The sequence below is a fragment of the Thamnophis elegans genome, chromosome 14, assembly GCF_009769535.1.
Source record: "Thamnophis elegans isolate rThaEle1 chromosome 14, rThaEle1.pri, whole genome shotgun sequence".
Lineage (NCBI taxonomy): Eukaryota > Metazoa > Chordata > Lepidosauria > Squamata > Colubridae > Thamnophis > Thamnophis elegans.
The window spans coordinates 9,187,877-9,199,891 of NC_045554.1; the positions used below are offsets into that span (position 1 = coordinate 9,187,877).

Sequence of the window (12,015 nt, forward strand, 5' to 3'; positions counted from 1 at the left end):
TCAGCATCTTAGCCACTGAGCCACCGTGCCCCTTTAAGGAGGAGTACCATTTTGCAAAAGGAAAGTTCTAGAGGCTGACCAAAAAGATTAAAATTTAAGAGAGAAGAAAGAAGGAGGAAGGAAGGGAGGGAGGGAGGGAGGGAGGGAGGGAGGGAGGAAGGAAGGAAGGAAGGAAGGAAGGAAGGAAGGAAGGAAGGAAGGAAGGAAGGAGGAAGGAAGGAATCCAACCGCACCTGTTGAGTTTGGCTATTAGAGATGGTTTGGTTGGGATGCTAAAAAAAATCATTAATAGTCACTATTGCCAGGAAGTTCTTTCTGAGTAATTACACAGTTTGTCAATCAAATAATAACTACTTTTTTATTCTTTTCTTGTGCTAATTCAGCATGGCAACCTAAAGTTAATTTAGCAAGTTAAATCCTGATTTTCAAAACTTACCCCAATGCCTGGATTCACATACAGTAGCTTACTATCTGAATCAACTTTGCTGAGACAACCTGTAAGGTAGACTTCAATCCCCACAAAATGTTCAGAATTTTGGGTGTTGTAGTCCTTACACTAGAATAGAATAGAATAACAGTTGGATGGGACCTTGGAGGTCTTCTAGTCCAATCCCACGCTTAGGCAGGAAACTCTACACCAGTTCAGACAAATTGTTGTCCAACCTCTTCTTCTTAAAAACTTCCAGTGTTGGAGCATTCACAACATCTGGAGGCAGGTTGTTTCACTGATTAATTGTTCTGTCAGGAAATTCCTCCTTAATTCTAAGTTGCTTCTCTCCTTGATTAGTTTCCATCCATTGCTTCTTGTTCTACCTTCAGGTGCTTTGGAGAATAGTTTGACTCCCTCTTCTTTGTAGCAGCCACTGAGATATTGGAACTGCTGCTATCATGTCTCCCCTAGTCCTTCTTTTCATTAAATTAGACATATCCAGTTCCTGCAACCGTTCTTCATACGTTTTGGCCTCCAGTCCCCAAATCCTCTTTGTTGCTCTTCTCTGCACTCTTTCTAGAATCTCAGCATCTTTTTTACATTGTGGCGACCAAAACTGGATGCCGGATTCCAAGTGTGGCCTTACCAAGGCCTTATAAAGTGGTATTAACACTTCACGTGATTTGAGTCTATCCCTCTATTTATGCAGCCTAGAACTGTGTTGGCTTTTTTGGCAGCTGCTGCACACGGCTGGCTCCTATTTAAAAGGTTGTCCACTAGGACTCCAAGATGTCCACTAGAAAGTCCACAGTTTGGAAAAGTAAACCAACCACTACAATGAAGTGTTTTCAACAGATGGTGGGGAAAATGCTGGCTGAGGAATTCTGGGCGTTGACATCCACATATCTCAAAGTTGCCAAGATTGAGAAATGCTGAGGTGGAGGAAGACATGTTGGAATGATGTCTTAAATTAATGCACAAACGCCCACTCGTTACCTTTACATTCTACCTGTACTAGGACTACATACAAACCTAGTTGTAAAACACTACTGTAACGCTCGCTACATGGGGCTGCCCTTGAAGAGCACCCGGAGGCTTCAACTGGTCCAGAATGCGGCTGCACGGGTTATCATAGGGGCACCTAGGTGCTCCCATGTTACACCCCTTTTAGGCGGCCTGCACTGGTTGACGGTTGTCTTCCAGGTGCGATTCAAGGTACTAATTATGACCTTTAAAGCGCTCCATGGCTTAGGCCCAGGATACCCGCGAGACCACCTACTGCCACCGGTAGCCTCCCACCGACCAGTACGATCCCACAGAGTTGGCCTCCTCAGGGTGCCGTAGGCCAGACAGTGTCGGCTAGCGACCCATAGGGGGAGAGCCTTCTCTGTGGGAGCACCTTCCCTCTGGAATGAGCTGCCCCCGGAGCTTCGTATAATCTCCGACCTCTGGTCCTTCCGACGCGCGCTAAAAAGTTGGCTTTTCCAGCAAGCCAGCCTGGCCTGAACAAAACAAAATAAATTATTGATCATTGTTAATTTTATTTTGAAATTTTTTAAAAAAATGTCATTGTTAATTCTAATTGGGTTTGTTTGGGATATTCTATTTAATTCTTTTTAACTCTTGTAATATGTGTTTTTTTTTAGTGTTGTACGCTGCCCTGAGTCCTTGGGAGAAGGGCGGCATATAAATCTAATAAACTTTAACCTAAACCTAAAACATGCTAGATCAGGCTAAAACTGGTTGGTTAGTTTATGACTTGCATCTACTGGAAACCTGACCATTGTCTCAGCATGTTTTGTGAACCAGGCCAATCATGAAGTCATTCGATTGTAAATACAAGAAAGAATATTTGTAGCTCAGGGTTGAACTCATACCGATGAGGTTACTTAGTTTGGTAACGAAACATCTGCCAGAAAACAAGAAAGGTGTTTGTTTGTTTTTAAAAAAACCTGGCTTTAAAGTGTTATGGGAACCTTGATATCTTATCTCCTCTTTTAGCCACACAATTAACACTATGAGATTTGATTGACAGAAATGCTATATTCACCAGGGACTTGCTCAGTCTGGATTCAGAAGGAACCCACTTTTGGTTGAAGCAAACAGGAAATATTTATTTGCATGTCAGGCCAGGAAAAACCCAACCCAGAGGTTAATTCTGATCAAACTTTCCTTTTTTTTAAACAACTGGTTAAGCATGTCTCAATCTTCCCTTTGACTGGTGGGAAGGGGGCTTCCCACCCCCCTGGTTCTAAGGATCATTATCCCATTCCTGCTTCTCCTTCCAGTTTTTGTCATCGATCCAACACCTCCCCTCCACCCCCCTCACCCCCACTCCTCCCCGTTGGACGGTTTAAACGTGCAAGAAAGTCACTCGGAAGGAGAGTAGAGGTGGCTCCCCTGCCCCACTCCCCACCTGCTCCCCACTCCCCATCTGCTCCCCCCCCCATCAGATTGCCTCTGGCTCTTACTCCCTTCTTTGCTGGTCTCCTTCTCCATCAGCAGGACATGTGCGCACGTGTGTGTGTGTGTGTGTGTGTGTGTGTGTGTCTGCGTGCGCTTTAGTTTGGGTGGGGGGAGCTGAAGAAGAGACCCACGCTCTGTTCCCGACTCCCATGCCGTTTTTTTTAGGGAAGCTGCAGCAGCCCAAGTCTCCGCCCCTCCTCTTTGCAGGGAGGGAGGGGGGCGCGTCTCCTAGCGAGAGAGTTTTCCCCGCTGGAGAACTTGGCCAGCGCTCTGGCGGAGAGGGGTGTGGGGCAGTGATGGTGGCGCCGGCGGAGGAGGACGAGGAGTGAGGACCCTAAAGGGAGAAGGAAGGGAGAAGGGGCTTGACTCTTTCCCCCCTCTCCTCGCCCCCCCACCCCATCCGATTTCACTCTGCAAAAAAAACCCTCCAACCCATTCCTTTCTGTCTCCTACCTCCTACCCTTCTCTCCCTCTCCCTTCTCCGTCTCGCGTGGGTCTTTTGATCCCCCACCCCATCCCCCGGTCTGTTTTCCTACGGCGTGAGTCCTCCACCCCACCCCAGTTGCCCCCTCCCCCCACCTTGACTCTTCTGGCCGCTCCAGCTCCTCCCTCCCCCCCCCCATCCTTCTTTTGACCACTCATTCACTCTCTGGGTGCCTCTCCACACTCTACAAGTGCCGCCGCTCACACTTCCCCTCCCCAGCTTTGGAAGCTGTGAGAAGGTGGGAAGAGGCGAGGAGAGAGGGGGGGTCTGGCGGGAGGGGGGAGGAGGAAGAGGAGGAGGGGGTACCCCGCCCCCCCAGCCCCGCATGCTCGGCAGAGGCGGCCCTGCTAGGCTGCGCGGGAGCTGTCCGCGGTGCTGAAAACCCCCCGGCGCTGTCCGCGGTGCTGAAAGGCAGCCTTCGCGACTAACTGCGGGGAAGAAGAGCGAGCGGAAGAGCGCACCAACGGGGCCTGCCCAAGAGAGACCCCCTTTATGTACAATCCTTGGCGCAGCGCCGGAGCGTCGGGAGCCTCGAATTGCGGCGGCGGCGGCAGCGGCGGCGGCAGGGAAGGCAACCTCAGGTGTCCTGGCGGCGCGCTGCGAAGGATGAAGGGCTTCCTCCGCTTGGTTTTGGGCTACTTGGCGGCAGAGCTTCTCCCCCCTCTCCTGTGTCGGGCGCAGGAGAAAGTCGGGCAACACCTGGGCAGCATCGTGATGCTGTTCGATTCCGGCGGGAACCACAGCCGGGCGGGCGAGCCGCCACCCGCCGACGCCTCGGAGCCGCCCCCCAGCCCGGAGGCATGCCGGGGCTACTTCGATGTGATGGGCCAGTGGGACGAGGCTTTCAACTGCAGCGTCCGCGGCTACCCGTTCTGCTGTGGCACGTGCGGCTTCCGCTTCTGCTGCCAGGATCAGAAGAGGCGGTTGGACCAGGACGTCTGCACTAACTACATCAAGCCCCCCTGGCTGAACGGGCGCAAGATGACCAACCGGCCCATGGATCCGTCCCATGACCCCACCCGCGACAAGACCAACCTCATCGTCTACATCATCTGCGGGGTGGTTGCTGTTATGGTTTTGGTGGGCATCTTCACCAAACTGGGGCTGGAGAAAGCACACCGGCCCCAGCGGGAACACATGTCCAGGTGAGCTGAGCTCCTTCCCTCCTCCCTCCTCTCTGGGAGCATCCCCTCCCCAGCCCACTCCACCTCCTCCTACCCCGATGCCATATGATGCCATATGCCACCCGCCGCAGGCCTGTTCTGCTGTTTTAGCCTTGGGGGAGGGAGGGGGGGAAATCCCAGCCACGATGGGATGAGCATCTTCTTGGAGTGTGTGTTTATGTGTGTGTGTGTGTGTGTGTGGTGGGGAAATCGGAGCATGTCCCCTCCTTCAGTTTTGGAAAGCTTCCATGGAGCCTTGGAAAAGAGGGCTGGGGAGGGGGCTCTGCAGGGGCAGTCAATCCACACCTCTTGTGCAACAGGGGCCCAAGAGCCCCCCCTCAAGAGTGAAGAGGACAGGAAAGGAGTCCCATGCGCAGCTATGCACTTGCAGATGTTGGAGAAGGCGCAAGAATGGAAACCATTATGGATGTTGGTGTTAATGTAGCCAGAATCGCAGCAGGATTTCCCCCCATTGCATCTGTTAGAACTCGGATGGAGGTGTATGGGGGGGGACGACGACAAATCATGAGTGTACCTATCCACCAACACATACATGCACTCACACGTGTCTGCATGCACACACCCCTTTATCATCTTGCTACTTTGGCTCAAAAAAAGTGTGTGTGTGTGGGGGGGGTTCTTTCCTGTTAATTCCCAGCCATCTCTCCTTCCCATCCAGAGCTTGTAGAAAGCAGAGATATACCCTAACATGGAACCCATTAGATCAGTGTTTCTCAACCTTGGCGACTTTAAGTCCTGTGCACAGCTGGGGGATTCTGGGAGTTGAATTCCACAGGACTTAAAGTCTCCAAGGTTGAGAAACCCTGCCTTAGATAAACTAGCCATACCATTCCAGGCAGTCCAAATACAACTCAAGAAACCCACCCCTGGAGGTATAAACTTGCACACCAGCTTGGTCCACACTGTAGAAGATAGCAATGCTTGATGGCACCATAACATCACACACACACAGACAGACAGTCAGACACATTCTGCAGTGGGATGAGAACAGACAACTGGGCGAAAAGCAGTGTGTGGATGCATTTGTGCTGCATGGATGTATTTCAGAGCTATACCCACTGAGCAATGGCTGGCTTAGCTCAAACCTACGCTCCCTTCTCTTCGTCAAACAATGTTGCTGGGTTTTGAGCTGTTTGCACGTCCAATCCCTTCAGGGCTCGAGGACCGGGCTGTTTTTGGCCTTCTTGAAATTCCACCCGTCGCCTCCTCACCAAATTTCTCTCCCGGCTAACCCACCACCATGATGGCAACAGGAGGGACTCAAAAGTCGCGATTCATTTGTCAAGTTATGGGGGTCTGTCTGATTCATTATGCTAATCCCCGACACATGAAAGCAAAACAGATGGGGAGAGACATTTTGTAGATCAAATAAAAACAATTAAAAGCAAAAAGGAGGAGGAGGAGGACAAGGACGAGAGAGAAGCAAAGCAAATCGTTTCGTTGGAGGGATAAGAAGCTTGGGGTGCTTTGTGGTGAATGTCCCCATTGACCATTGGGTTGGGTAATGGGGGTGAGAGCTGTAGCCTATAATCAGGTGGCTTTTCCATCAGATGGAGATCAGCTTATGGAAGAAGTTCTCAAGAGGAACAATGGTACCACCAGAAATTTATTTTCTTTAATGGGTGCAGCTAAAATGAGCAATGGCCAGTTGAGGTTCTTCATCTTCAATCCATCTCCGTTGTCTCTCTGTCTGCCTTTCTTCTTCTTCTTCTTCTTCTTCTTCTTCTTCTTCTTCTTCTTCTTCTTCTTCTTCTTCTTCTTCTTCTTCTTCTTCTTCTTCTTCTCCTCCTTCTCCTTCTCCTTCTCCTTCTCCTTCTCCTCCTTCTCCTCCATTTCCCTAAACACCTGGAGTACCTTTCCAGCCCAGGATCTTGCTGCTTGCTATGTGATTAACAGCTTCCCCCTGCATTCAGGCACCCAAAATAGTTCTCAGAATGCATCACCCATTCCTTTCACTAGCAATTATTTGCTATTTATACACTGGCTGATGGGCGATCATTTTTTTACTACCAAGAAGAAAGTCGAGTGCAGGCATTTGCTAGAGGCCCCAAAGCTCCTGTGATCTTCTTTAAGGTTCACTAACGGGGTGGGGGAGAGTGAGTGAGTGAGTGAGAGAAAGAGAGGGGGGGACTCTTCCTCCTGTTGAAGGCGAGGAATCTAATCCGCTCAATCCAGGCCAAGAAAGTTCCAAGGATGCCTTTCCTTCCTTCTGCTTTTTTGAAAAGATTGGAAAAGATCCTTCCTCCTCCCCCTCCCCGTTCAGATCTCTGGATGTCTGTAGTCTCTATATTGCATCAGTCCAAGGTATAATGGATGGCACCCGAGTCGCCGTCCCATGTTATTGGCTGAGAGGTGAAAGAATTGGAACCGATGTGTTTACACACTTCCTGCAGTAAATCTGAATTTCTGTGCAGTGAAAGAAGGCTCCAGTTTTGAGCGCTTGCTGCTCGGAGGAGCCTTCTGCTTACTTCTCCCTTTTCAGAAGGGAGCCGTGCTGTCTTTGCGACTGAACCTTTCCTAAAAACCCAACTTCTCCAAGAGGAGAAAAAAACAGAACGAGCTTCCATTTTTCTTTCTCATTTGTCATTGTAAGGCACGATTTGCCTATATATCCACTGCCGGTTGTTTCCAAAAGCTTACTTTCCTTTTGAGATGAATGGACTTGGGTTTGGGTGCTTCTGCATACAAATCCTTATTTTAGGACTAAAGGAATGGATGGAAGCTACGGTGGCCCAAACAGGACACCTTAAACCAGAGAGAAGCCATGGGAAGCTTTGTAGGGTCTCTGTTTTATGATAACTACACTATCATCTTGGGATCAACCAGGTAGAGTACATTATAAGCAGTGTCTGTAGAGTTTCTCAGTCCTCCAGGTCCCGATGATGCTTTTTTCCCCCCCAAGAGGCAACTGGATTTTTTCTTGTTTTTCTTTGAAGACATTTTGCTTCTCATCCAAGAAGCTTCTTCCGCTCTGACTGGAGAGTTGGGAATGGAAGGATTTATATTCCTTGCAGACAGAGCTGCTCATTTGCATCCTTTTAGAGGGTCATTGAAGCACTTGGAGTTTTACCTGTGTCCTCAGGGTCACCTGTGTTAGTGCTCCTGGTTCCTGCAGTCTGCAATTTTCCCTCTGGGAATCCATTCCTACTCCCACACCATTCAAAGAGTGTTCATCCCAAATTGCATAGCTCAAAGTCTGTCGAGATTCTCAATCATCTAGGTCCTGGTTGTCCCAAAGGTGCTTTCCTCCCCCCCAAAAAAGGCAACCTTGCTTTCTTGTTTTTCTTTGAAGGCGTTTTGCTTCTCATCCAAGAAGCTTCTTCAGCTCTGACTGGATGGTGGGGAACGGAAGGATTTTTATAAGCAACAATGAACTGGTTCTCAACAAAATATCTTGAAGACTATACAGAAGTCAGGAATTTCTTCAGATGCTCCAAAATGTATTTCACTCCTAATTTCCCCCCCCCCCCGTATCCCAATCTCTCCTTATTCCAAGCTTACATCCTTCAGGTGTGCATAGAGAGGAGATCAGTTGGATTTTGCTCTATTTGAATCCGAGTTTCCAGAGTTGCCAGAAATCTGACAGCAGATCTTGACTGGCCTTTGACCCACCCTTTCCTGAAAACTCCTTCTTACCAGGTGACTGGCCATGCGTAATGGAGATGGTCTCACCTCTGATTTCCGGAGTTGTTCCTAAGGGTACAAAAATGGATTTTGTGAATGGGGGCATCTCTTGACGCCTGAAGGGCAGAGTTGTGAGCAAGACTAGATCTCACATTCCATCTCAACGCTGTCCAGTTAAAGAATCCACAGCTCAAGGTGTTGAGAAGATGATATTGACCAAGATAGTATAAGATCTCATGCCATTTGCAAGGGTTTTGACTAGAAGACCTCCAAGGTCCCTTCCGTTTATTTCTCCGTTTACAGAGCCCCGGTGGCGCAGTGGTTAGGGTGCAGTACTGCAGGCCACTTCAGCTGACTGTTATCTGCAGTTCGGTGGTTCTAATCTCACCGGCTCAAGGTTGACTCAGCCTTCCATCCTTCCGAGGTGGGTGAAATGAGGACCCAGACTGTGGGGGCGATATGCTGACTCTGTAAACCGCTTAGAGAGGGCTGAAAGCCCTATGAAGCGGTATATAAGTCTAACTGCTATTGCTATTGCTATTCCAACCGTATTATTCTATGTTCTAAAATGGACAAACCAGAACAGGACAGGACAACAGAGTTGGAAGGGACCTTGGAGATCCCTTCCAACTCTATTATTCTGGTCTGTTGTTGCAGAAGCAGATGTTGGGGTCCTTGCTAGATGACCAAAGCAGAACTTATTGAAACCATCATCTTACAGTTCCTTGGTCTCTCTAACAGCCAGACATCCTTCCATGACAGTTTCACATTCTCACAGTGTCCAAAACTGTTACAAGGCTGCATCGTTCATGTCACTGATGTTATCTGATTACCGAATGAATCCTTTTTTTTGGGTTGCCACTACAGATGTGCAAAATGCATCCTAACGTCACCCAATGAAAAAGAGGTTAAGCCTCTTTCTCTCAATAAATGCGTACCTTGTGTGTGTGTATACGTTTGCATGTGTGGACATGTGTTTGTTTCTAGCCTCATCAAGATTAATGCATACCAAGCCCTTGCATGGAGAAAAAAATATATATCAAGGCGTTAATCTGACCTGGTTAAGCTGTTAAGTGAACACAGTTGAAAGATAATCATTTTAGGCTGAAAAAGGGCAATTTGTACCACTCTGTCTGCCTTTTAAAATTTATTTATTGAAGTTATTTAACAGCTTTTGCATTGATCCGAGCTGAAGTGCCTTCGTGGTGTTAAACGCATTGTAGCAGAGGTGTTGCATGGCATTTACCTGAAACAAATCATTTCCATTTTCCAGTTTGCTTATTTTAATGCTAGTATAGGTTTTTAAAAAAATGGCTGCACGAAATTAGGCGTGCCTAATTTCAAGTTAGCTTTCTAAACCCGAAGACCTAGAAAGCTAGAACTGTTGGTATTTTGGAAAGACATGGAAACCAGATCTTTAGGAGAACGTATGGAGATAGAATAGGTTAATTATTCGGTGGACATGTGACGTTCTGGAGCAAGAGTTAAGATCATTGGCATTTTGTTTCTCCTTGTTTCCTGCTATATATGGCTTATTTTTTTTTACTATAATTAGCCCATTGGGGTTTGTGGTTTATTCTATTTGGTGTGGTGCAGTGGTGGGATTCAAATTTTTTAACTACCGTTTTTGTGGATGTGACTTGTTGGGCATGGCTTGGTGGGTGTGGCAGGGGAAGGATACTGCAAAATCTCCATTCCCACCCCAGTCCAGGGGAAAGATACTGCATAATCTCCATTCCCTCCCCACTCCAGGGAAAGGATACTGCAAAATCCCCATTCCCTCCTCACTCCAGGGGAAGGGTACTGCAAAATCCCCATTCCCTCCTCACTCCAGGGGAAGGATACTGCAAAATCCCCATTCCCTCCCCACTCCAGGGAAAGGATACTGCAAAATCCCCATTCCCTCCTCACTCCAGGGGAAGGTTACTGCAAAATCCCCATTCCCTCCTCACTCCAGGGGAAGGATACTGCATAATCTCCATTCCCTCCCCTCTCCAGGGGAAGGATACTGCAAAATCTCCATTTCCTCCCCACTCCAGGGGAAGGATACTGCAAAATCTCCATTCCCTCCCCACTCCAGGGGAAGGATATTGCAAAATCCACATTCCCTCCTCACTCCAGGGGAAGGATACTGCATAATCTCCATTCCCTCCCCACCGAACTAACCTGCTTTCCAGCTCCGTTCTCCTGCGCAGGGCAACAAAAGAAGACCCAGCCGATCACCTGGGACCTGGGAGGCAGAAAATACATGGGGTGGGGGTGGGGTCAGCCAGAGGTGGCATTTGCCGGTTCTCCAAACTACTCAAAATTCCCACTACCGGTTCGCCAGAACCAGTTATAATCGGCTGAATACCACCTCTGATGTGATGGCTGGGCATTTGTCTAGAACCTTGGTGAATTCTTGTTCACGAAACCGGTTGGGTAAAACTTGTCACTCTCAATGAACTACATCAAGGAAAGGGGGGAAAAAGCCAACATACCTTAGCCAAGAAAATTACAGGGCGTGGTCTAGGCAGTCGCCAGGAATCAACACACTCAAAGACACAAAACGGCAATAGCCACGAAAACCAAATGATGCCCAGAGTTGACAAATTAGAGGGACATAGAAGCCCGTGCCATCAATCAAGAAGAAAGCCACTGGGGTCTTGTTCTGAGTGTCTGTTTTTTGACCTCCTTAGCAAGCCGTGTGCTTAGCTCTTTAGATGATTTCACATGATACATTCAACCAAACAATGATGATTTAGGGTGATTAGGCAACCAAGAAGATTAGGGGACTGGAGGCTAAAACCTATGAAGAATTGTTGCGGGACTTCGGTATGTCTAGTTCAAGCATGAAATGCTATAATCTTTGCTACTGGTTCGGACCCAGGAGTGTGCGCACGGCGCTTCTGGGCATGTGCAGAATTTTCCGTGCATGCGTAGAGTATCTTTGATGACATCTGGGCAGGTAGATGGAGCCTCCTGCTGTCACCATTACCAGTTCGCCTGATCTGGGTCAAACTGGCAGAATACCATCTCTGGTCTTTTATTACCGGTTCTGCGGGCATGGCTTGGTGGGCGTGGTGTGACTTGGTGGGCATGGCAGGGTAAGGATATTGCAAAATCTCCATCCCATTCCCAACCCATTCTAGGGGAAGGATACTGCAAAATCTCCATTCCCACCCCACTCTGGGGCCAGCCAGAAGTGACATTTGCCGGTTCTCCGAACTACTCAAAATTTTCGCTACCGGTTCTCCAGAATCTGCTGGATTTCATCCCTGGCAGGGGGGAACATGATAGCAGCCTCCCAATATTTGAGGGGCTGCCAGAAAGAAGAGGGGGGCATCAACCTATTCTCCAAAGCACCTGAGGGCAGGACAAGAAGCAATGGGTGGAAACCATTCAAGGAGAGAAGCAACCTAGGACTAAGGAGAAATTTCCTGACAGTGAGAACAATGAATCAGTGGAACAACTGGCCTCTAGAAGTTGTGAATGCCCCAACACTGGAAGTCTTTAAGAAGATGATGGATAGCCATTTGTCTGAAATGGTGTAGGGTTTCCTGCCTAAGCAGGGGGTTGGACTAGAAGACCTCCAAGGTCCCTTCCAACTCTGCTATTCTGTATTCTGTAACCAAGTCAGTCGTGCAAGACGCATTCCCATTTCAAGCTAAGCTTGAGAGCAATGTTCACCCTAGGTGAGTTCCGTATCTCACCAACTCCTGGCTTGGTAGAACACCTGAAGCCAACCCATTTGCGACCCAACATATCGGGTGAAGTTAGAAAATCAGCAAATGGAAAGATTTGATTCAATCCATCTGTTGAAGGAAAGCCACAATTCCAGGAAAGAA

General features: G+C 48.4%; 1 protein-coding gene across 1 annotated transcript; it reads left to right on the forward strand.

Moving 5' to 3' along the window:
• Nucleotides 1-3,872: 3,872 nt before the first annotated feature.
• SHISA9 (shisa family member 9) lies at nt 3,873-4,529 on the forward strand. The gene has a single exon (XM_032231020.1). The coding sequence runs from the start codon at nt 3,873-3,875 to the stop codon at nt 4,527-4,529; it is 657 nt and encodes a 218-aa protein (XP_032086911.1).
• Nucleotides 4,530-12,015: the final 7,486 nt, after the last annotated feature.